We start from the raw sequence: 26,115 nt of genomic DNA on the forward strand, positions 1-26,115 counted from the left end.
AATTATTTAAAGTTTGTTCATTAAAATCACATATTCACAATATACATCATTTTTACAACACATCTTTAATTTAAAAAAATGTTTTAAAAAAATATATAGAGGAAAATGATCAGATAACTGAATGCACCTTTGCCATTTCAAACTCAATTATCATCTCAAGAAATTTCTTTTAATTCTTCTCATATTCATTTCCAGAAAAATCAACAATGGAACCTTGTCAATATTTATCACTGATTAAGCTTTGTTCCTTACCCAATACCTTCCACTCATCTGAGATTGTAACAAACACCTTCCTTTCAGGAAAAGACCAATACTTTTCCACTGAATGATTCTATGTCTATCAAACAAACATAAGATTAGACATTTCCATCCTTGATAGGGCCTTCATTATTGCCAAATCCTTCAATCAATGAAATATAAGTACTATCATCAGGATTGATACCATTTCTCACCATTTCTTTGAGTAGTTCCTCAGCATGCTCACCTTCACCATTCTTGCATAATCCTTGTATAAGCGCATTGTAAGTAAGAAGTGTAGGATTGAAGCCCTTGCTAAGCATCTCATCACGAACTTTTAAAGCATCTTTCGTATCACCTTTCCTGCTATAACCACTGATCAAAGTATTGTAGCTAATAAGATCAGGTTTAATGCCGTGTGTTGTCATCTCATTAAGGAGCTCGCGAGCTTCCTCAACTTTTCCCAACAAGCAAAGCCCTCTCATTAGCGTATTGTAAGTAACATCGTCGGGTGTGATACCTTTCTTCTTCATCTCCTTCAAGAGAGCAAATGCCCGCACCATGTCACCCTTCGCACAATGTCCGTCAATCATTGCATTGTACATGACAAGGTCCGGAGAAAAACCTTTCTTCGCTGCTTCTCTGAACAATTTATCGGCATCCACAACTCTGCCCTTCTTGCAAAGAGCATAAATAAGTGATGTGTATGTGACTGTTGTAGGACTAACACATTTTCTTGACATCTCCGCGAAAAGCTGAAATGCCTTCTTTACATTCCCATCTTTGCAATGCCCATTAATCAAGATATTGTAAGTAACCGCATCGGCTTCTATCCTCTTCCCTTCCATCTGCTTCAATAACTCATCGACTTCTTTACTCCGTCCATCCATAAACAATCCATGCACAAGCAAATTATAAGTGCGCACCGTCGGCTCAATCTCCCTCCTCGACATCTCATTCCAATAGTCAAATGCAACATCTAACAAACCTTTATTACAATACCCATCAATCAATGCATTGTATATCATGGCAGTAGGTGTCAATCCTCTTTGCAGCATTTCATCAAACAACTTGACTGCATCCTCAACCCTCCCACCTTTGCACATTCCAGCAATAATGGTTCCATAACTATAATCATCAGGCTCAATTGCTTTACTTCTCATCAATTTCAACATCTCCAAAGCAACCCCAACCTTCCCTTTGTCACAATGGCCACGAATTATAGTGTTGAAAGTAACAGCAGTGGGATTGATTCCAGTGTCCTCCATGAACTCCACAAAGGCCAAAGCTTTCCGCAGCTTCCCTTCTTTGCAAAGCAAATTGATCATGATGTTGTATGTGATAACATTAGAAGAGATTCTCAACCTGAACATTTCAGCATACAGCACCCAGGCATTGTGAGGTTGGTTGGTTTTCAAGAACGAGCTGAGGATTTTGTTGCAGGCATCGATGGTAGGCATCAAGTTGGAGCCTTTCATGAGGTAGAACAGTTCGAGAGCGGTGTCGGGACGGCCGGAGTCGGAGTAGGCGCGGAGAAGGAGGTCGAGGGAGGAGAGGGAGTGTTGAAGAGAGGGGAAGAGGACGGAGAGGGATGGGAAGTGGGGGGAGGCGAGGGAGTCGGTGAGGAAGCGGAGGGCGGAGGAGGGTGAGAAGGAGGCCAGGCGGAGAAGAGAGGTGGAGACGTCGAGGCATTCGGTGGCCGGCGCCGGCGCGGTAGAAAGGTAGCGGGGAATGAGAGCGCGAAGACGTCGGTGAGCGATGTCAACGGTTTTCATTGTTTCTGGAGCGTAGTTGGAATCCGGGGAGTGATTGAAGAGGGAGTTGGACGAAGTGATTGCAAATATACCCCTCAAAAAAGGAGAAATTTTTATAATATGTTGGCCCTGTGTATGAGATTTAGTGGTAAGTTAGGGTTTATTTGCAAAATTTAATATTGTGGAAATTTACAAGGATGTCATATTAATCACTCAACCGTTAAAAATTAAGTGTTTTTTCTACATTGATTCACAAATAAAACATGGAAAAAGCGTAGCCAAGGAAGCAGTAATTGAAATACAAGCATGCTGTGTGCAAAATGGTGTTTGATTGGGGCATTATATGTTTACTTCCCGGACATCATTCTGGCCGAAAGGGCTGCCGCACCCGGGACATTTCCGGTGTCGGATCTCCAAATTCCTCTGGATACAGGGAGAACAGAAGAGGTGGAAGCATTTGGTGATCACAACCTGCAAATAAGAGAGATTTAATGAAGGCTCAGTGATTCATTTTGCAACTTATTTTGATAATAAGACTATGAGAGATAATGGCTGGATAATTTGATAAGAAAGTACTCACAGGTAATGTATTTATTTATTTGTAAAAATCATGAATAACTTACTTCCTTTGGTCTGTCAAAACATACACCACATTTGAGTATTGCCTTGCACTCCTTGATCTCATCTTGAAGTCTCTGAATTGCAGCCTCTTCACTCTCTGAGCTCAGCTCTGCAACTTCATTTTTCACCTCGGTGAGCTCTCCCTCAAGTTTTTCCCTCTCATTTCTGGTTTATATATAAACAATACCCAAGGTATATATATAATTGGATAAGATGCATAAGGAGAGATAACATCATTCAAATAGAACTAGGAAAATCAAGAAAACTCCACTGGGGCAAATGACCTTACCTTTCCCTCTCTAATTCCATCCTGATGTCAAGAATTTTCTTCTCATTCTGCTCATATTCCTTCTCAAAAGAATCTACCGTTGAGCGAAGCCATTTCAGCTCTTTCTCAGAATCCTCCAAGTCAAGTTTTACCTTATCCATGATGATTGCAATGTGCCTATTATCTGAGGCAGCTTTAGCACCTTGAGCAAGATGTGCTTTCATCTGTTGTAGTAGATAAAAACAGTTAAACAATGACATTACACTGAGGGAAGTAGAGAAGAGATCTTCAAAGTTTCAAAGAGAAGCATATGGACAAGACACTCACCTGTTCCTCACTCCGAGCAACTTTCATTTTTAAAAGTTCCATGGATCCATGAACCTGCTGTAGTTGCTTAGCCAGAGCTTGCTTTTCAGAGATGAGAGAACTATGAGTCTGCTTCATCTTCACACTATCTGAAACTAGCTGATACCACCCAACAGGAATAAGTATTGAGCAAGACTTGTTATAGTAAACAGAGTTCACATCTTAAAGCTTAGAAAATGAAACAATGGATTTGAGAAATGCCGCAGAACAAATATAGAATGTCTGCTGTAAAAGCTTAAGATTTCTGGTGAACTTTTCATCCTTCAACTTAAAGCAATAAATGTAAATCATCATTGGGAACAGAGACAAACTCCACTCAAAATGTGAACTAATACCCTGTGCAACTTAATGATAGGCAAAAAGGACAGAAATTATGCACATTAAAAGTTAAAATGGGGTAGTTGATTTTGCACTAACCTTTATATTGTAACCATCTCTATCAGCAACCTGTTGGAGCAAATGTTGGTTCTGTGTCTGCATATCTTCATATGCTTGACCAATGGTCTGTTGATCAGGAATTAAAGAACAGTGATTGAGAATCATGCTTCACAGTGGTTTAAGCAAAATATAAAAGTCTGACCTCAATTTCAGAAATATAAGCTTCTCCTTCAGAGTCCTTAATTTTTATGGCCTCCTTAAGTGCAAACACCTCTCTGCAAGAGGAAGCGCCAAGTTAAAAAGAAGCTGAATAATATACACAGCTTAATAAAGAGTGTATTTTTTTCTGTTTTGTTTAGTGAAACACTCTTAGTTTATGACCCATATGTTTTTGAGTTATTTTGGTTCAGTCTAGTGTGATTTAATCGCAAGAGAATATATCAACAAAGTATCAATCCAAAGGGCTGGCTCATTAAGTCACATGATTGAGCTCATACTAAAAGATTGCATTCTAGATTGCTTGTAAATTGTGCTAGAAAATACTGATGCGTATATAGTGGAAGCTAGATGATAGATAAAATAATTTCTCCAGGTGTACAAGGATTGCAGAAAATAGTAAGTGAAAAAACAGCAGTGTATACTAAGCAGTGGCAATTTATCGAGTTGATAGTATAATAATAGGAAGTACTCATCCAACCTCTCAGAAGCATCCAATTTAGCCCTTAATTCAGCTATTTCAGCTTCAGCTACAGAACGCCTTTGCTGGCAAGCAGCCTCCGCCTCATTTGCAGCTTTCACCCGCAACTCAAGACTGTGATCATCTAAAGCAGTCCTCAAGTATTCCGCTTGAGAACGAGCCCTTTGTTCTGATTCCTTAATTTCCGTGATGGTTCTAAAATCCCATCAGAAGCACTAGTCAGATGAATTCATCGACAGTAACTTCAGAATTAACATGAAGCAAGTCATCTCAAATGCCAAACATCCAGTAGCACTAGTAGTTACAAAAGTATGAGAATGGACAATATATTTTTAGTATTAGTTAAATTTAAATGGGAGAGAAACAAGGTGAAAATAACAAGGCAGCTGAATATTATAATGCTCCAAATGCTAGTAATAAGATGTTTCAACTAGAACCAAATAAGGAAAGAACAGATTTTACGTATGTTGCAACCACTGGGAGCATACCTATTATCAAAGCATTCTTGTCCATACATATCCAAAAATATTTGCAACTCCTGCTTTTCTTTTTCCAATTTCTCAATCTGCAATACAGCTAAGAATACAGATCAGGTATGACATGTGGTGTAATCACTCAGGTAGTTTCATCTTTTCGAGCATTTATTAAAAATAAGGCCAAGAAAGTTAACCACCAAATGTTAGGCGGACCAATGATATAAGATTAATTTCCAAGAACCGATCATACCAGGGATTTAAGGGACTTGATTTCAACCACTTGTTCAGCACATCTATCAGATAAGCTTTTCTGTTTGCTAATCTAGCAACATAGAAAAAAAATTAACACATCAGAATGAATGAGTAATGAAAGATAATTGGAACATGAATCAGATCAACCAAATGAATGAAGAAAAGACTTGCCCAAAAACCAGACAGCTTGAAAAAAAATGCAGTCAGATAATTAAGAAATGACATTATGGTATGAGAGAGAGCAGAGAACTTATGCGATGTTCAAATAGAAAATAAAAATAAATACTTCTCCACAAGTTTACTGATTCACTGTCATTTTGAGGGAAAAATAAATGCTAACAACATGCCAAAAAAATAGGGCTTCCCATACGACATGGACAATTTGCTAATAACAATACATCATGCTTCAAAATACAAGCCACTTTAGGTACTACACCATGCTAAAATTAAAAAATAACCCCTAAATAATAATATATTGCTTGAAAACTTCTCACAAATATCCTACTGACAAAATTTAACTTCTTACACCTATGTTTGTTCATGGGGTTACACCATGGTTCCAACAAAACAGCCCAACGTTACCCCACCAACCTTTTCTTCGACAAGATTTTATTATTTAAATAAATATATTTAATAATTCATTTTAAAAAATTATTAGTGTAAACAACCATAATTAATTATATGAAAAAATTAATCTTAAAATATTTATTTTCTTTAGTGTTAATTATGTCAGTTTGGTCAATTTCATATTAAAAGGTCTTCCCACACATCAATTTCAAACTTCCAAACCTAAACAACTCCATTAGCCCTCTTAATTCACCAAACATAGCCTAGTTGCTCAATGAAGTTATGATGGTAAATCAAATTCTCACTTTCCTAATGAAAATAACTAATCCCTGTATTGGGGGCATGAAATATAAATTTCCAAAAACTAAAAAAACTCCATGATTTCCTGCCTCTGAAGTTTAAATTCAGAAAGACACCAGAATGGCATTTAAAAGCAAAAAAAAAAAATCCTCAGGAGGATGAACATATCCCAACCACTACCTTTTTCTCTAACAAGGCTCTCAAGGAATTGGCTTCCTCATGTAGAGAGGCTGATTCACAAGCTGCCTCTTTTGATCGATTCAACTGGGTCTCCAACATTTCCATTTCTTTAGACAATGCCAATGCCATAACACGCATCTCATCCTTAATATCTTTTCTCCCTGGAACAGAAGCGAATCTTAAGAGCCATTTCAAAAAGTAAGTACAATAAAGTGATAATTAACCTAATTATACCTAAATCTTGTTGAGCTTCTTCAAATTTAATCTCAAGATCATTTTTTTCAGCAACACATTTTTGAATCTGAAGCTCTAGCTCCTTAATCTTGGCTTCATGATTGCTAATAGAATTTTTTACTGTATCAGCTGAGTCTGCTTTTGCAGTCAGTTCCATCTCTCTTCTCACTAATTGATTCCTGTCAGCCTGAACTTAGAGCTTTTAAACAAAACCATGAGTGAATGAAGCAACAGAGCATATGCTGAAACAAGAAGTACATATTTACCTGCAAGGATTCAATCATCCCGTTGTACCTTTCAACTTCAAAGTTCAAATGCTTCACTTGATCACTCAAGAGAACGTATGGTCTTGATGAGAGTATGTACTTATCATCCTTTAGTTCACTCTATACAAATATAAGAACAGCACAAACACCATTTCTAGGTCATTTGTCTTGCAAGAAATAAAATCAATGATAGTCAAGAAAAACAAAGAGTTTGAATATCCAGAAAAACCAACTTGAAGATCTTCTAATTGCTTTGATAATAATAAATTATCCTCTTGTGCCTCCTCGAGTTCAAAAAGTTGGCTTGCTGCTAGTGTCTGTCATTATAAGGGAAAAAAATAATAAGTAAAAATAATATGAATGACAGAAAGCAAATTAAAGTGGTTTTATCTATGTTGAACTGTTGATTCTTTCAAAACTATCCATAGCAAACTAATGATTATAATCTACCTTTGCCTCCTCAATTGAGTTCTTAAGATCCCGAAGTCCCATGGATTTATCTGCTAGTTTATCAGGTAAAGTTCCCCCATTTACAGCATTTACTACTGTGGCTGCACTGAAAGCGGATGTTCCGTGCTTTTGCATTTGAAGAGCAACCAGCTTCCTCCTGCTTTCTTCAAGCTCTGCCATGCTCTCCTCCAACTCACCTGGTTGGCAAACATGTCAAAATTATACAAATCAGCAAATAAATGAAGTAGTCTTGCTGAAAGACTAAAAAAGAAACACATCATGCACAGCACCAGGTCTTTCAAGTGTTAAAGAAGAACTTAAATTTACAATAATACAACACTAATGTTATATAGCTAATGGATGCTGAACTAGCTCCTCACACTATCACGTGATCTAGTTCTGAACAGACCAGTTAGATGAGCATCAACAGGTTCACCACCACCACTAAATGATGGCTCATACTTAGCCTTGGAAGATACACTTTGTAATTGAAAATCACAAAGGTCCGATGGAGGTTAAATCAAAGAAGTGCTATTGGACACAGATAGGATGAAAGCTATTTTCCCTGAAGAATTTTTCTGTTAAAATTTTAGTACTTGCAAGAGTTATAGAGTTTAGCAGAATGAATGGCATCAATTTGAAAATTTAATAGATACAAACTTGCAGAAATAAGGGATAAGAAATGGAAGAGATATCAGAACCTGAGAGGCGCTTAATCTCAGACTGGTCCCTGGGATGGCTCTCTAGATAGGTATTTATTTCATCTGAGAACTGTTTATGCTTCTCATGAATAATTTCAATAGCTTGCCGCAGATTGCCTGCCTCCTCCATTAAGGACTCATCGAGTTTCTGGAGTTGGAGAATAGCATCTTTGAGAACAATATAAGAAATACATGAATCAGTTTAGAATCCAAGCAAATCCACAAATAATTGCTCACGACAAGTGGCAGTACCCACGAGCAATGCAACAGGGAAGATAATATGGCTTAACAAAAAGACACATGCTTCATATCTTTCTGACCTTCTGAGGATAGCTTTCCACGTAAAGCCAACACTATGCTCTCAGTTCTAGCTCGCTGAGCCACAATTGTTTCTTGTAGGTTCTTCATCAAATTTATTGTTGAAGAAAGCCGTATATCAAGAGCTGCTTGTACATTTTTAATAATTCCTTTACTGGCATCATCTTCAATAGGACCTGCTTGCAAAAGCTGACAGAGAAACATCTGCTCTGGAGGGCATGATTCAATTGTATCTAGAAATGAGAAGGGAAAAATACATGTTAATATAAGAACATAAAAGGAAAAAAATCTATAACACGAGCTGATTATTACAGATAACTTTCTCAACATATGACAAAAACCTGGTGATAAATCTTCATGATCCAATATTTGTAAACCATTTGGATGACCACCAGCTCGCACTCCTAGCAGGACCAGATCATCAACCAACTAAAAATTCATGACCCAAAGTCAAATGTCAGCACTTAAAAAATAATAACAAATGCATATATATAGATTGTGCTATAACTACACCTGATTCCAGATCCTGTTCAAAGCAATTAAAGTCTTGTCATATGAAATCTGGTCATCCTTCAACTCCTTGAATTTCCCTTCAAGTGTGTGCATTTCAGTCTTCTGGGCCTCTAGTTGTTGAACAAGCTTCTGATTCTCAAACTGAAGACCAACAGCATCAACCTGCAAAATATTCAACACTCCAGCAATCCTCAAACGCTCCACAGGATATTTGCTACACCTCAAAAAAATAAATAAATAACACTATGAAACAAGATACCAGAAATCAAGCAATCATCTGTATAACAAAAAGACTATTTTTTTCTCCTTATTAAGAACAAACAACAAGCCAAGGCCTTCCCAAACAAAAAATTCTTCAAATAAATATAATTTTCCAACCCTATTCAGATAAAATAGATTCCTTTTCTCTTCTATTAGAGATATATACTATAATGAACCAGAAACTTAAATCAAAAAGGCGTTGAAAGGAAATAGGAAGAGAGAACGAGAGAGAAAAAGGACACCGACCTCCTCTTTCTGATCGGCGAGGCCACAGTTCCGGCCATCGTTCTCTCTCTTTCCCGACGCCATCGCCTGGAACCACGACGAGATCCCGGAAGATGCTGAGAGCTTGGAGGGAAGAAGGGGTTAGGGTTCTGGCGTGAAAGGAGGGAAATTACGGTAGTGAATGATCTGGTGAAGTATCTGCTATTAAGCCTGAACAGGATTTGTAATTATAGGGAAGCATACGTGGCATCCTCTGATTGCTCAGTAATCTGTTATTGGATTTTTTTAATTTTTTTTTAAATAAAAATTTTGAGCCCAAGAGCGTATATTTGTACGTATGCTTTTTTTTGTCTTTCTCGCCTTCTTGACATCAAGTTATACCGGATTATTTAACCAATATAAATTACCAATTGAGATGATACCTCAAACTAGATTAAAACATCTCCACTCGGTACATTAAAAACAAACAAATCTATGCTTTGAAAAACTAGTAACATAACAGAAGCTCCCAAATTTGCTCATAGTTGATGCTCACCAACAAATTTTGTACTCATGCATATGCAAAAAAGCTTATAAACACACTGCTGCAATAGATGATGGTAATACTAATAATTTTTATGCCATATGCTAGCAATGGTTACTTAAGAAAATTTAAATAAAAAAAACTTACAAAAAAAGTGCGCAATAGTAGACACGATAGAGAAAATAGTCAATGCTTTCTTTTTTTTCATTTTTTATCTGGGAATTAATTGGTAATGAACTTACTTCAATCGTTGACTCTATCTGATATTTTTCTAAAGAGCGAGTTATATAACAAAGTATCGAGCCTATGGATCTATTCTCATTTTTGTGTAAAAATGGAATCCTTGGATCTATAAAGAATAGAAAAATAGAATAAAACTCCTTTTGGATTCGTATGAAAAAAAATAAGAAAAGAAAATAGTATTTCCAGATATTTCAATTGGGCAAATTCGAACCAATTTCATCTTCATTTTTTCCTTTTTCTTTTGATGTTCGTGAACAAAAAGATCAAGTAAAGCTCACAAATAGACATCCGGGGGGAGATCTCATAAACACACAACGCTTCATGAACATATGTTCATGAACAAAGTTCACCGAATGGTGTTTATGAGATTAGTGCTAACTGGCATGCGATTGTCGACAAAATACGCAAATAGGCATTTGAGGAAAAAAAAACTCCCAAATAAATGCTAGTAGACATGCGCTTGCGAAAAAGATCACAAGCATATGCTCCTGAACAAAGCTTGTATGGGCGCTCTACAACAAAAACTCACAAGGATAAGCACACATAGGTGAGCATGATGACGTTATTTGGAAGGCCTACGAATCCAACAAAATATACAAAGTTCGATGATTTTTTTTTTTTAGATGAAACAGTTAACAAGATGGATAGGTAGACCACACACATCATCCCATAATTTGGCAAATCTCCAATAACCACTGATGAAGGAGATCCAAACCTCTGTGGAAGAGGGACAAAACGGGATTTCACTAATTATACTGACGCATGCAATCAGCTACGATATTGTCTTCCTTTTTGAAATAATGTCATGTTTCATAGCCACAGAGTAGTTGTTAAGGCATTTAATGTTGTGAATCAAATTAGCGTGCCTCTTGCCAACGACCTGCGGCCTATTTCGTAGACACGGGCCGATGAAGACTTTTCACCGAGTGCTGAGACTCGATTTCTACCGAGAAGCACATTTCTGGGAGTCGTGAATAGTGGTTGCAGATGCAGTGGTTCCAGCGCTCACGTGAGCGCAACCACATCCCCATTTATTCCACCAGGGCCATGACGTCTCCTCGGCCTTTTAGCTGGATTCACCCCGCTCCTCTTTCCCCAAAAAAATCAGCCTGCCTCCAACTAACTTACTTGATCGTCAGCGCAAAGAATTATATTCACAATCGACTCTCGTGGTTCCGAAATAGTTTCTCAAGATTTTAACCTTTTAGCGTGACAACTTTCCAGGATCATTAGTAAAGCACCTCTACCGAACACAAGAGTACCTGCAATGATATACTTGTGAAATTAGTGACAACTACAAAGCCACTTCCAGTGAGCTGAGAATTTCCCGCCCAAAATGCAATGTTGAATATAGATACACACTATAAGGAATGGGAAAACGAGGATACTCCACTCCCAGAAATATGAGGACTCCTTGAATATTATGATCCTAGCTTTAACTCTTTGTTGAAAATTTAGTTGAAAATTAGGTTCTTGATTGTAATGTACAATGTTACAATTAACAGAAATCTTAATTTATTTTAAACTACACTTAACATTCTCTGGAAAACTTTTCTTTTTTTTTTGCAAAAGTGGATAAACCACATAATTTATTTTACACTTCACTTGATTATGCCAATTCTTTTTAATGAATAGATCCTATGTCAACTTCAAATATGGAATTCAAAAGAATCAAACACAAAATGATACTCTTAATGCATATATCGAGAAATAAGAGAATCAAACCATTATTCTCTTTTAGATTTGATAAATGTGGAAATGTATCAAATCAATTCTTTTTAATAAGTAGATATCATCGCAAATTCAAATATGGAATTCAGAGAAATCAAATAGGAAATGAAACTTTGAATCATATAACTAGCGTGAGATATATAATCAACCAACATTTATCGAGTTTGAAAAAGAGTTGACTCTGACTTATAAAGCATAGTCAAGTTGACAAGCGAGCTAACTACCATAACATACTGAGCCGCCTAACCGAGCTAACTGACATGGCCAAGCAAACAGGCATAGCCAACAAAGACCATGTCTACCTCAATAACAATTTATCTTTTGATCCAAAAGATTGAGAAAGAAATGAAGAGACCTTAAAGAAAGGAAAAGTGGGCAAGTTTCTTAACTAATTCTAGAACAAACAAGCAAGAAATCAAAATGAATGAAACATTGCTTCTTCCTATTGTTACTGGGAGAGATAAATTGTTAGGAGCTATTGGGCTCATGGATTCTTGCTTGGCAGGTGCTAGGTGGGTTTCCCTAGTTGTGGGGGGTTTTTCCATTTAAATTTGGTGTGTTATTTGTTTTTACATCTGTTGTGTTCCATGTTCTTGTTTTTTCATCTTAAACCTTGCCAAGCCTATTTACAACTTGCCATTAAATTGACAAATGAATAAAATAGAGATTGTGTATGAAATTCAGAAACTTAAATACATAGGGGACATCTACTAAATTCTGATCTCTTAGTCAACACAAAGAAGCATATTTCATTTTCACTAAGAATCTAGAACTACCATACATCAAGCTACTGGAATATGTTTAGCAAGAAAAAAGAAGGAAAAAAAAAACAAAAATTTCAATGTAATCAACAACCAAATCATGCTGAAGTCCACATACTAATGATGCAATATGCCTTTGACAAAACAACATACCTATGTAAAATTGGTCTGTGATCATGTGTTTGTCAATAATTCCCATAAAGGAAAGGGGTTAAACAAATTTAAAACGAAAACTACAAGTCAACGATGAAAACAAGTAAATCAATGCACTTAAACAGGCACATCAATGATAAGTAATTTCACACAAAGGAAACTCACAAAGCATATACACTCTCACAAAACATATAAACTCATTAAAAAATGCATATACCTTGAAGTATTCAAAGTCTGAAACATAATAAAAAGCACTAAAAAAAGAAAATGCAACATTTTAGTAAAATTAATTTAAACAGCTCAAAGTATCTTGCATATTTTTCTGCTAGCTCAACTAAATGATAATGGCAAACAGGATAAAGTGCCGTAAAAATCTATATCTAAGCATTTTATTAATGCAAGACTAGTTGAAAAACAAACAACTAATGTTCAGTAAGAAGATATTTAAAAAATATTTATTACAAAAACTGATCATTCATAACAAAAGAATCACAAATTACTCAAACAATAATCACGTCTAAAGGTCGCCTCATAATTTTGATTCAGTAAAGAAATTATTTAGCTGAAGTTGTGTTAAATAATCAATAAAAACATAAATGAGGAGAAACAAGGATATATTTCTACTTCAGTACTAATGTTCAATAAGATAAAAGATGTATGTAAGAAATGGACCAAGATACAACAATCATACAAGTATGTAAAATTCCAAAATTTATAATGCGGTACATGGGAAAGTCTACCTAAGTTTATGCATGCATATAAAATAATAAGCAGTTGCTTGAGATTAAATGGACCAGCTTTGATAATTAAAAAAAAAAAAAAGCTAGTAATCAACAAGCACATGCAAGCATCAATTACGCGGGATACTGCAAAGTTAAAAAACAACCATAACTTCCAGCATTAAAAACATAAAGCAAACATTACCCATATAAAAGGATGAGGAAAAGGAATTCAAAGAGCATATGGACACATTTTATCAGAAAAAGAAAAATGCATATACCTTGAAAGTTTTCGATTAATAATGCAATAACAACTAGTGATTAAAAAACTTCTCCAAACTAAAATAGACATCATAAGATTATTAAAAAAGAGAATTTGAAATGAGACGAAGAGTTTGGCTCTATTGAAAATTTTGGTAAAAATAATTTAACTAACACAGAATATCTTACATATATTTCTACAAGGGCCAACAACTTTTTAGGTTATTGGCACTGGATCCCTAACTGTCCTGCCAAAGAGGCGGATTCAATCATCAGCTCACCTAATGTGAGGGCACAGTTGTGTGAGGTATTAACTCAATGCCTACACATCCCCTGACACGTGACTTGTGTATATTTCGTCAAAAAAATATATATATTTCTACAAGCTGAACTAAACATTAATAAAAAAAATAGCAGAAAAGAAAAAGGCAAAAGAAAGAGTTATATAAGCATATTGTGGTATGAGCTTTGATAAATTGAAGGCATCTCAGATCTCATACAAACCTGATCCATATAGCATTTATTACATAAACTGATCTTCCAATAACGTAAGAGGCCAGTAAATTCTACTATTACAATACAAATAAACAAATCATACAAACATGACCCATATAACATTTATTATAAAAATTGATCTTCCAATAACATAAGTGTCAGAAGCTGCAGTAAATGCTACCATTGCAATAAAAATAAGTAAATCATAACTAAGAAGGCTAGATCTTGATTTTAATTTGATTAAGAAATAATTCCTGTTATATGAATTTTCAGTAAAAACATAAATTATCTGAAAATAAGAATCATATTTTTCAAATATAAGTCCTGTGCAGAACACATATATAAATCATCAAACTTGTTAGATAAAGTTAGGATATCAGTATAAACAGAAAATAAATAAATAAATATACTTGACCAATTATATTATCTAACAAACTTCTTAGATTGAGTTATATAAATTTTCTAATGAGGCACTGTAACAGCTGAGCAATGAGAGAAGAGTTTTTAGGAACCACAATTTAAGTTGCATGCCTAGCCTGTCATTTTAACAAGTGGAGTTTTTACATGTGGTGATTCTGCCAATATTCATCACAGGCACCTATGTTTCAGTGAAGAACAACACTAACAGAGGATTCAATTTCTTCCACAGAAACATCAACTCTTGATTATATATCAAGCATCAAACATATTGAATTAAACCAATAACAAAGAGAAGGATAACAATTTCAAGTGATATAACTTAAGTCAAATAACTTTCATATGAATTCACAAGTGGATATCTATCTACTTGTCTTAGAACACATCAAAATGAATCGAAGGAAAGAAGTATGGCTGAGACATATGAGAGAGATGTAAAAGGATACACTGTACAAGTTGAGTATATATAAAAACTACCAAAATTTCTAACACAGCAGCATACAGATGCATATTAATGTTCATGTGTGCATATAAAACACTAAGAAGTTTTCTTGATTTAAATGGAAATATCATCATATTTAAAATAACTAATGCCATGCACTTTCTTATGGAATTTCTCATACATGTGAGCATTCAGACACGCCAAATTACAAGATGAGGAACATTTATACAACTATATATTTTTTAATTCTTATTGCTAAGCCTACATTTATACAACTACCGACGGCAACTTGTGTGATGTGTCATTCTGAGATTGAGTCAGTCAATCATTTTTTCCTTCATTGCTCCCTTGCTCGGGAGGTGTGGGTGTATTTTACTAGGCTTCTCAACTTACCTGAGCCGCCGAGTTCTATGAGCCACATTTGGGGCTCTTGGGAGAAGGACAGTGAGGCCGGCCTCTAGGACGTGTGTGGATTTAGTGGTCAATGCGTTAGTTTGGAATCTCTGGCTTGCTAGAAATGATAGAATTTTTAATGCTAAAGTTGTTCCAACACATTGCATTGTCATGAATATTGATCGCATGCTTCTTTCGTGGTTCGATGCTCTTGTAGATAGTGCCAAGGGGAAGCTCAAAGACTCCATGACCACTGTTCGACGTAGCCTCGAGTTTCTTAGTCCGAGGGGCCAGTTGGTCAAGGGGATCCTACCGCCGTGGAGGCAACCGACCCTCCGCGAGCTAGTCAGTTTTTTATTTTGTGTGGCCCTGAGGTGGCCCGTTTTTCTTTTGGTGGTCTATTTTTATTTAGTGATCTGTTTCTGTGTAACTCTAGTATCACATGGTGTGTGAGGCTGGTTCTTCTATGTTTTGTTTGCTTTTTCCATGTTTTAATTGAAGTGGTTTATTTACTTTTTTTCCAACATGAAGATAGAATTTTAACTAATAATACCGGCTCATGAATCAAGCTAGGGTAGGTTTCAAAAAGCAACTATTGTTCAATTTCTCATACACAATTTAAGACTGCAATCTATTTAATCTGCATGAATATGTTCAACAGGCAATGAGAAGGAAATGCAATTTTCTTTTGGGTGTAAATTAACAACAACCTAACCACCTCACAAGAAATCAAGAACACAAAACTATAATAAAATAAAATAAATTTTCACTAACAGGAAAAAAAATTACCTTTAATGAAACAACATGGATGAACTGAGTCGATGAACAGATACTGCACAACTGGGATATTTAGTCACAATCTATTTCAATATTGCCATCATTTGAATACCCTACATTGCTAAATTACTCCTAGCTTTGCTGTAGCCACTTGTAACATCATCCATGCAGAAAAGAAAAAAACAAAAGGAAATGAATCAAAAAACCTTTCAAACATAAAAAGAACCTACAAATCAGCCATAAAAACAACAAGATGATCTGTGACTTTAACGGCAATATAACACAGCAACACAATAGATCTCTTTGTGGAAAGATTACCTCCTTGATGTCAGCTGCGAGGTCGGAGCTCGCCTTCTCATCAATTATCAATATGGAATCCTAAATCCAAACCCTATGAAGAGGAGGAGGAGGAGGGAAGGAGGAATGGCAATATTTATTTATTTTTTAATAACTGCTTTATTAAATAAAAATGAACGACGACAAACCAAATTAAAAAAACGAGTACAGAAAAACGAAGAAGGAAGCATAAATAACCAAACTAGAGGTTAAAGTAATCACCAGGAGTGAGGCTCACCTCAACACAAACAAAAACAGAGAAACACATATTAACGACCAAGTAGTCTATTGGTAGCCAGGTCCCTAATAGAATTCTTCACAAGTTGTGAGAGTTCGAATTTTGATGAGAGCACATTTCTGGGAGTGTGAGTAGTGGTTGTGTGCGGGTGTTCTCAGCGCCCATGTGTACGCGGGTCTCGTTCCCACTTGCTCTATAAAGGCTTGTGCACTGCCTTTTTTTAACGACTAGGCCGCTCATCTTTGGGGGACACGGAAAGAAAAACAAACTAAGGAGGCAAAGTCCACCACCGAATATCCAAGGCCTCCTCAAACCGAGATCGAGAGTGGATCACTCCTAAGACGAATGAGTTTACCTTTTGGAATGTCCGATTTAGCACTCAAGAAATTCAAAGAGTGCTTGAGGTTCCCAATGGATACTGCTGGAATGCTTGGTTCTTTGCAGCGTCCTATCAGGAATGGCATTTGAAATAAAACTTAGAACTAATAAACATTGGTTAGGAATCTTGAATCTGTCAAGTCTGGAGTTGGCTTTTCCATCTCCAACTTCAATTCAAGCTTCGTTCTGCTCGGGTTAGTGGTCCAATTATCGCCGACTCAGTATTGAAGCTCGAATCCTGCGCCTCCTTTTTGCGTTGCAGAGTATTCTGAGTCAGAGAATTTTATGCAAGCAGATTTTCCTAGCTAACAACGATCTATTATCTGCCATCAACCGAGATTCCCGACTGTCGATTGGCGTCTTGTGACATTGATAGAGAATATTCGCTTTCATCCGAAGAGCTCATGTTTCCTCGATTCACATCATTCCTCTTCGTTGGATGAAGTTTGCTGTTGATTTGGCCATCTTTAGTTCCAGTAAGCATGCTCTGATCTTGTATCATCAAGGAAGAGATCTTCCACATTGGCTTATGAAGCATTTTGTTTAATGCCTTCTTTACTTTTGATGTCTGTTTTCCCTCCTTTTCTCAGGTTTTCTGCGTCTTTGTAATCTCTAGATAGTTGTTAGTTTCTTGGTTTTTGAATAAATAGCTTTCAGAGCTCTTTTCCCAAAAAAAAAAATAATAAAAAATAATAAATAAATAAACATTGGTTAGAGTGGCCCATATTATATTCACAATCATTGGTTAACAGTTGATATTTAAAACGAACTTACAAGATAAGCCTCTTGCGGAGCCTCTGGGTCGCTCCTGGCGGAGGTGGCGGTGGCGGTGTAGGCGGGAGGAATCAGGTGACTTCCAGGCAGCTTGCTGACGACTTTAGTGAAGGAGATCAAACACATATAAAGAAGAACTTCACCTACGCGCAAGCTGCAAGCTCTTCATCGTCGGGAGATGCAAAACAGGTGAAGAAGGGAGCCAGTATGAGCAACAGTGGTAGCTCGGCGGGTCAGGTGAAGATGGCTGGATCTAAGCGACCTAGATCACCGCAGGAGAGTACGTGTGGTCGATGCTTCCAATCTACGCACAAAACGGCGGACTGTAGGCACCAGGTCGTGTGCTTGCGGTGCTCGTGCGTAGGTCACATGGCGGCGAGGTGCACCGTTGAACCAAGAAGAAGTCCACACCGAAGGAAACTCCATGTTCGTTCAAAGCGAATGGATAAGTTTGCGGATTCGACTACGCTGCCGGTTGAGAAAGACCTGAGATCTGGTTCGAATGCTAAGTTGGTTCACACTGGACCTAGGCCGTCTCTCTCGATTGCATTGTCTCCAGATTCTGAGAATCTGAGAGAGGAGCTTGCGAGAGTCGCAGTGCTCACGCTGACTAAGGGATTCGTCAATGAAAGTAGCTTGCTTGACGCCATTCCGTCCATCATTAACAAGGAGCTTGCAGGCCCTGTTACTCCTTTGAATGACTGCACTTTCTTGCTGCCGATGGAGAGTAGAGTGGAGGTCAAGGATCTATGCAGGCTAGGTACTTTCTCCGCAACGACTATAGATGGACCGTGTTTGCTTCATATATCTCCGTGGTCTGCTGAGCTGGGAGCGGTGGGGAGGGCGTCGGGAGAGGGGCAATGGGTTCACATTTGGAACCTGCCCCTTCATGCTTGGTGCTGGCCCATTATCGCGGAGGTACTCAGGCCGGTGGGGGAGTTGGTCACTCTTTCGCAAGCAGAGGTTAAGCATAAATATTTCATCTCTACGCTTGTGAGGCGTCGAGCAGGGGTTTCGCTTCCTCTGGTGCTGGACCTCAGCATGGGGATGAGGAAATACCAGGTTTTGTTCACAGGAGATGGCGGCGCGCTCCCGGTGTTTCGGCGTGAGCTGGGAAGATACATACTTGATTCAATGGAGGATGGAGCGGCTGTGAAGTCGGGGACGCAGGTTCAACCTGAGGGGGAGGCTAGGAAGGTGACTGATAAAGGGAAAGGAAAGGTGTTGGTTGAGCTGAGCTCCCACACCGGACTGCGGATCGATGGCGAGGCTCCGACTAGGCCAGCAGTGATTGCTGGTTCGGAGAAGGTGCCAGGGGTCTTGATGTTACCGAAAGTGGTCGAGCTTTGCTCCCACGGTGGTGCTGATGCGAACGTTCCGCGGATTCGGAAGATTGGGCGTCAGACCGGTGGTTTTCCGGTTGAGCCGGGTCAGACTGATGGACTTCGACGGGCTCAGTCTCCCGAGCGGAGGCAGGTGCTGCGAAAGAAATGGGTGCGGACACAGGGTACGGGAGAGTTACGTGTTGAGCATGGAGGCTTTCGTCAGTCGTTGGACCACGTTAAGGATCCGCTGGAGCAGGTTAAGGTGACTCGTGGCCTTCTCGCGGCGTCCGAGGTTGGGGCGGCATTTGTTAAGGATGGGATGGATCACGTTAAGGAAGGGGCGGAGCACTTTAAGGATTCTATCACGTGGGGAGGCGGGGTTGATGTGGAAGGTGTTCCGCTGGACCAGGTTAACAACTCTGTTGGGCCGACTGAGAAGTTGAATCAGAAGAAGTTAAAGGCCCATGAAGTGGATGTGGAAGGAACTTGCTTTGATGACTCTATTGCGCTCATGATTGGGCCGCTTGAGAACACGGCCCATAGAGCTCGGCCTGAGACAGATTTGGATGTAGGGAATCCCCTCCTTATTTGTGATGTGGGCCTGCAGGTGGGCCGGCCTTGTGTGTCCAAGCCTGAGTCAGTTTTAGGAAAGGTTTTGGATACTGGGGACAGAGTTACTAGGGATGCAAGAGGCAAGCAGATAGGAGAAGAGACCCGAGCGCCAGTGCAGTGGTCGAAAGTTAATTTTAAAGACAACTCAACGGTACCGATGATTGATCCCCTCGATGGTTTTCTTTGGCAATTTATTGAGGGGGGATGGGCACTTGTGCCGGTTCTAAATCAGGAGGACACAGGGGGTTGCAGTGGCACTGATTTGATGTCAGAAGGGGATGAGGGCTCTATTGATCGCCCTACCGATGATGTGACTTTGGGAGTCGAAGTTGAGTCGGACGACTCGGCTTCCGAGTTCGAGAGGAACCTTAGGGAGCTGTTGCCTGGTTTGCAGGGTGGTGTGGAGGCTATTGGGCAAAGGCAAGCTACGGGACTCAGGAAAAGCGAAAGGTCTAAAAAACGGTCTTCCCGTTTCACTGAAGATGCTGGGTATTTGACTGAACCACCCAAATCGACCAAGAAGAAAGGAATGGTGACGGAGGAGGTGCAAGGTACTAGCTCTAAACCGCTACTTATTTCAGATTGGTCTAATGTGCAAATTGCTAGCTACTGTAATGCATGTGGCATTTCATTTACTGAGTCTGTGGATGCATGTGTGAACCATATTCGTTCGTTAGAGCTGTCTCGTGCTATGATTAGTAAAGGGTCTCGGTGGCAACTCCTCTCGGGGGTTGCGGGGAACTAACTTGTTGTTTATGAATATTATAAACCTGGGAACGTTAGGGGTCTAGGTAGGCCAGCGAAGAGGTTTCTAGTTAAGGATTTTCTGCATTTACATTATGCTGATGTATGTTGTTTGCAAGAAACAAAACTAGAGAGTTTCTTACCGGCTACCTGGAGGGAGATTGGGGGTAGTAATCTTGATCAGTTCGAATTCATTCCGGCGAAGGGTTCCGCGGGGGGTATTGTCATTGGGTGGAATAGCGTGTTAATGGACGGGACTCTTGTTCCGGGAGGGGGGGAGTTTTGCCTATCGGTGGATTTCGTGACTAAGAAGGATAAATCAAGGTGGCGATGTACAACGGTTTATGGGCCTACTGAGCGATCGCGCAAGTCGGTGTTTTGGAACGAGCTTCGCGGTTCCAAAGGTGCTGTGGGGATCCCATGGGTTATTTGTGGAGATTTTAATGCAATTTTAAACGTGGCAGACAAATCAAATGGTAACTATATTTGGGAAGACATCAGGAGGGCCAATGAAATTAAGCATGATTTGGAACTGCAGGAACCCCCGTCTGTGGGGAGGAGATTCACGTGGACCAATAACCAAGAGGAACCTATTTGGGTGAAACTCGACCGCTTTCTGGTTAATTGCGAGTGGTTAAGTCACTTTCCTAGAGTGATTCAAATGACCCTCCCGCGGTTGGGCTCGGATCATGTGCCGATTAGGCTGGAAGTTGGTAACCACTATTCTAGACCTAGACCTTTTCGGTATGAGAAGGTTTGGTCTACTTCGGAGGGGTTTCATGATTTGGTGAAACAATGGTGGGACGAGAGCACACATAGGGGGTGTGGTGCGTTTATTCTGTCTAAGAAAATTGCGGGGGTCAGGGAGCGCTTGCGTCAGTGGGCTAAATTCAGCTTTGGGTCGATCAAACTGAAAAAATTAGCCTTGATGCATGAAATTGAGGATCTGGACACGGCTAAGGAATCAAGATGCCTTACTCTTGGTGAGCTCCAGATAGAAAATGATATTCACTTGAAGCTTGAGGATATTCGCAAGCAGGAAGAGGTCTATTGGAAACAAAGATCGAGGACTCAATGGATCAAAGAGGGAGATGAAAACACTAAATTCTTCCATGCGGTGGCGAACGGTCGGAAGAACCGCAACTTCATCCCGGGCCTTAACCAGGGAGGGGCTACGATTGTGGACCCCAGTGAAATTGGAAAAGTGTTCAGTGCACATTTTAAGCATTCCTTTGGTAGTCAACGGGATTTTAGAATGAGGGTCGATCTCCAACATCTATTTCAATTAAAGAACCCGGTGGATCTGTCTATATTGGAAGATCCGTTCTCTATCAAAGAAATTAAAAGGGCAGTGTTTGAGTTAGGTAGTGATAAATCCCCAGGGCCTGATGGTTTTCCTATCCATTTCTTCAAGCAATTTTGGGAATTGGTTAGTGGGGACCTCAGTTTGCTATGTGAGGATTTCTATTGGCATCGTGCTAATCTGGAGCGGATTAATTGGGCTAGTATCGTGCTTATTCCTAAGGTGGATACTCCGGAGTCCCCGGGGGATTTTAGACCCATTAGCCTGATTAACTCTTCGCTTAAAATTATCTCTAAAGTATTAGCTTCGAGGTTGAGTAAGGTGATGAATCAGTTAGTGGACAAGGAGCAATCTGCTTTTCTCAAAGGGAGGTGTATCATTGATAATATTGCAACATCAGAGGAACTTATTTTCAGTATTCATAAGAGGAGGTTGCCGGGTCATATTTTGAAAGTGGATTTCAATAAGGCGTTCGATCGTGTAGATTGGGGGTTTCTCCTGGATCTACTGAGAGCTAGGGGCTTTGGGGAACGCTGGATTGGTTGGATCAAATGCATTCTGGTATCTTCGAAAGCGTCAATTTTGGTTAATGGCTCACCTAACGGTTACGTTCGCTACAAGAGCGGGCTCCATCAAGGAGATCCATTATCACCTCTGTTGTTTGTATTGGTTACGGATGTTTTGAGTTCTATGTTTGTTCATGCCCTGAGATCTAAGATCCTGGTGGGGGTCCCCCTAGGGGAATTCGGCAGTAGATGTAATCTACATTATCCTGACGACCTGCTTGTTTTGACAACGGGGGGTCTGGAGGATTTGAGGATTGTGAAATTAATTCTTTATTTGTTTGAGGGGATGACAGGTTTAGCTACCAATTTCTCGAAAACGTGCCTTTTTTCTTCGACTTTGGGGAAGCTCCCTGAGAGAGATGCGGAGGAAACCCTTAGCTGTGCCAGGGGATTGCTTCCAGTCACGTATCTTGGTATCCCGATCTCTGGGAGAAGGCCAAGGAAACAAGATTGGGAGGGGCTTATTGCTAAGATTAGGAATAGGTTGGCGTCGTGGAAAGTGAGGCACGTTTCCCTTGGTGGTCGCCTAACGTTGGTCAATGCGGTTCTTACTGCAATACCTACATATTGGATGTCTATATTCAGGCTTCCTGGTTGGGTCATTAAAGCGATTGACCGGATTAGACGTGACTTTCTCTGGTCTGGGGCGGACTTTGACCACCCGAGATGCAGACTTATTAGTTGGCAAAATATCTGTCGTGGACGTGACCAAGGGGGTTGGGGTATATTGGATCTTAAAAACTTCAATCACGCGCTTGTGGGAAAGTGGTGGTGGAAATTTTTGACTGACCCAGGATGGTGTGGTGCTGATGTTATTCAATTCAACTACGGCATGGCCCGTTGGAATATGTTCCCTAGGCATTCGGGTCGGATGTCTTTCTTCTGGAAAGGAGTTGTGAGTTGTCTTCCGGCCTTTAGGAGCTGTATTGTCCATGGTATTGGAGCAGGGAGGGAGACTTTATTTTGGAAAGATAACTGGCTAAATGGCAGAGCACCTATGTATATTTGGCAGGAGGAATTTCGTAGAGCTTTTGATACTTTTGGCACTGTGCGGGATCTAATATCACTGTTATACCAGCCTCCATTCTGTTATGAGGGGGATGTCACTTCGTTCAGGGATCGATGGAGATCGCAGGAAGGGGTGTTAGGGGACACAAAAAGATGGCGTTTGACTGGGAATGGTAGTTTCACTGTTAAATCTTTTTATTCCTTCCTGAACGACGGTGGGCTGCGTTGCCCGGTTGCGAAGTTTTTTTGGAAGAGTACTTGCCCGAAAAAAATCAATATCTTTAATTGGTTAGCTTGGAAAAATAGGACCCTCACTTTGGCGAACTTGGAAACTAGAAGGTGCAATCGTCTTCCAACTGCTACATGTGTGTTGTGTCACGCGGCAATTGAAACAGTTGATCATCTCTTCTTACATTGCTCGATGGCGAAGCTGGTGTGGAATTATTTTAGCAGATTGTTCAAGCTTCCTGAGCCGCCTAATAGCCTGCTTCAGTTATGGGGTGATTGGAGGTTATCGATCAAACCGGACCATAGAGAGTTAGGGGTCTTAATTGTGAAGTCGATTGTGTGGAACATCTGGCTTGTTAGAAACGATTGCATGTTTAATGCTAATTTGATGTCTGCTCATGTGCTTTTAATGAAGATTGATCGTATGTTATTATCCTGGTTTTCTACAGTTCCTGAAAAATCGAGAGCCAAGATGGAGGACCATTCTTCTACAATCAGGCGTAGTCTGGAGTTCCTTACTTCCACTGGGGAGGAGCAAGGTGGAGCATCGTTTCAGGATGCTGGGCCCGATACGCATACTGGCTAGTTAACTGTATTTGTGGTGGGGGTCAGTGGGGTGGGGGTGGTTGTTCCTTACTTCGTTTTGTATCTTTTGATTTCCTTTAGTTTCTGTTCCACTACTTGTGGTTCGTTTTGGTGCCCCTCTTTTTTCTGTTAGGGGTTTGGTTGTTTCGCTGTTTCTTTTCCTTTTGTTTTTAATATAAGTGGTTTATCCACCTTTTCAAAAAAAAAAAATAATAATAATAATAATAATATTTAAAACGAGTGTTTTTCCCCGCTATTTAGAACCATTAACTTCCAAATTTTATATAAAATTTATACTAATTACCATTGTTAAAATGGGGCAATTAGATTCACAATCATCGGTTAACAGTCACTTGATATTTAAAACAAGTTTTTTTTTTCGTTTATCCAGAGCCCTTAGCTTCTAAATTTAAAATTACATTTAAAACTAACTATCAATGTTAAAGTGTCCCCCGCTAAATTCGCAATCATTGCTATCTCTTATGTTAATTCAAACAATGCTAATCAAAAGAAATACTGCCATTTTTTTCTAATTAATGACTGATATTTATTGATAGTCAATGTCTTAACTCAAGTTAGTTTACAACTAAACAACTTAGACTTCTTAAAACATAATTAAACTAAGAAGCAGCAGTTTCAACCACTGAACAAACTAACCAGCAAAGAGCTCACTGTGATGCTTGTGACGAACCTTTCCTTATTTACAAATCAACAATAACATTGTAACAACCTCATTGTATCAATTATAAAATCCCAACAATATACACTCAATTAAAATAATAATGCCAGCTTTACAAGAAATTTTTTAATTTAAAAATAAACAAATATTAATAAAGGAATATATGAGCCGTTTGGCACTACCTCAGGACGTTGAGAGCTACAAATGGGTCCCACTCTAAACCAAAGGATTCCCCTTCCCAAAGTCAAAATCATCTACGTGGACTTTTCAAATCATGCAATAAAGTGGGACCCTTTTCATTGGTCAACGCTCAAACCGAGCCCCACATGCTTCGTTTCCACTCGCTCGCGGAACAACATTACCTCTCTAATAAAATATTAAAATTCTCACACCACGTAGATGGTTCACGTTAAACTATCTATCAAATAAGTTTATCCGCGGGTGAACAGAACACCAACGCTTCAAGTTATATAAACCCTCGAGCGTGTCACCACCCAAAAGCTCCATTTCAATGGCGGGACTGAGCCACGAGCTGCGACTCATTCTCCTTCGCCGGCGCAGCCGCATTGCCTTCCGGATTCGCAGGAGAAAGCCACTGACGGTGAGGCTCGGCAGCGGCTCCTGCGCCGGCTGCAAGTATCTTAAAGAAGGCTTTGTTTCAAGAGCTATTCATCGGATTAGGCTTCCGTGGGTGTCGGCTAAGTGGCGGCTGGCGGCGGCTCGGATGGCGGCTCTGTACACCGGATTGATGAAGGACGTCAATGAAGGAAGGTCAGCAATGGAGGTCTTCCATGCAAAAGCTAGCAATGGAGTCTTACTTTGCTGTACCTAATTCAATGCCTTCTCTTCATCATCTTGTGAAGTCCTATTGATTTCTGATTATTGATTAACTTCTCCATTTACTCCAAACTCTTTTTTCAGAGTTTTAGAACCTTTATTTAGATATGTTTATTCTCAAAGCATGAATGCAAATGCATGTTAAGTTTCACGTTCAGATGTTCTACTTCCATTAGTGGAAAGCATTGGTTTTATTTTGACTATATTTTGTTATATATGTGTATACATACATGCATAACTTGTGGTCATGTCTGTTTCTTGATGTTATATAATAATGAAAGGAGTGCTTGGCCAGTCATTATGTGTTGTTGTCCAACTTATTTATTTTATTTTGGGTATCTTGATAACTGTTGAAATATATAGGACATGAATTTTTTGTATCTTTGATCATTAAATGTAAGAAGCTGAGGCCATGAATGTGTCAGTAAGGTAACTTCAACAAGATTATTTTTTTTAAGTCATGACAGAGTGACATTAAATACCTACCTACTTAACATGGTACAAGGAAATCTAATTAGCAATG

At 39.2% G+C, this 26,115-nt stretch overlaps 2 protein-coding genes across 4 annotated transcripts; both read right to left on the reverse strand.

Moving 5' to 3' along the window:
• Window positions 1-121: 121 nt before the first annotated feature.
• LOC120282007 (pentatricopeptide repeat-containing protein At2g15630, mitochondrial) lies at window positions 122-2,145 on the reverse strand. The gene has a single exon (XM_039288715.1). It carries the CDS (start codon window positions 2,010-2,012, stop codon window positions 357-359), a length of 1,656 nt encoding a protein of 551 aa, XP_039144649.1. The 5' UTR covers window positions 2,013-2,145; the 3' UTR covers window positions 122-356.
• Window positions 2,146-2,211: 66 nt separating this feature from the next.
• LOC120282005 (E3 ubiquitin-protein ligase BRE1-like 2) lies at window positions 2,212-9,239 on the reverse strand. 3 transcript variants are annotated; one of them, XM_039288712.1, is made up of 19 exons: window positions 9,086-9,239; window positions 8,579-8,740; window positions 8,407-8,494; window positions 8,068-8,298; window positions 7,748-7,915; window positions 7,047-7,243; window positions 6,830-6,913; window positions 6,597-6,716; window positions 6,331-6,517; window positions 6,097-6,257; window positions 5,048-5,119; window positions 4,810-4,886; window positions 4,322-4,516; window positions 3,827-3,899; window positions 3,664-3,750; window positions 3,208-3,345; window positions 2,902-3,104; window positions 2,615-2,777; window positions 2,212-2,462 (listed from the first exon to the last, which is right to left on the reverse strand). In XM_039288712.1, the coding sequence occupies exons 1-19, from the start codon at window positions 9,146-9,148 to the stop codon at window positions 2,331-2,333; spliced, it is 2,601 nt and encodes an 866-aa protein (XP_039144646.1). In that variant the 5' UTR covers window positions 9,149-9,239; the 3' UTR covers window positions 2,212-2,330. The 3 variants fall into 3 exon arrangements, with proteins under 3 accessions (XP_039144646.1, XP_039144647.1, XP_039144648.1); XM_039288713.1 differs by lacking the exons at window positions 8,407-8,494; window positions 8,579-8,740; window positions 9,086-9,239 and having other exon boundaries at window positions 7,748-7,895; window positions 8,068-8,209; XM_039288714.1 differs by lacking the exons at window positions 6,830-6,913; window positions 7,047-7,243; window positions 7,748-7,915; ... (2 more) ...; window positions 8,579-8,740; window positions 9,086-9,239 and having other exon boundaries at window positions 6,331-6,529; window positions 6,597-6,677.
• Window positions 9,240-26,115: the final 16,876 nt, after the last annotated feature.

Source organism: Dioscorea cayenensis, chromosome 18 (genome assembly GCF_009730915.1).
Source record: "Dioscorea cayenensis subsp. rotundata cultivar TDr96_F1 chromosome 18, TDr96_F1_v2_PseudoChromosome.rev07_lg8_w22 25.fasta, whole genome shotgun sequence".
NCBI lineage: Eukaryota > Viridiplantae > Streptophyta > Magnoliopsida > Dioscoreales > Dioscoreaceae > Dioscorea > Dioscorea cayenensis.

Excerpts from the sequence above, each read along its gene's own strand:
- LOC120282007 (XM_039288715.1), bottom strand. The coding sequence starts at position 2,012 with ATGAAAACCGTTGACATCGCTCACCGACGTCTTCGCGCTCTCATTCCC.
- LOC120282005 (XM_039288712.1), bottom strand. The coding sequence starts at position 9,148 with ATGGCGTCGGGAAAGAGAGAGAACGATGGCCGGAACTGTGGCCTCGCC. Across the intron at positions 7,916-8,067 it reads TGGAAAGCTATCCTCAGAAG|ATGCTATTCTCCAACTCCAG; the intron begins GTCAGAAAGATA and ends TTGTTCTCAAAG. Across the intron at positions 4,887-5,047 it reads TCAAGTCCCTTAAATCCCTG|ATTGAGAAATTGGAAAAAGA; the intron begins GTATGATCGGTT and ends GCTGTATTGCAG.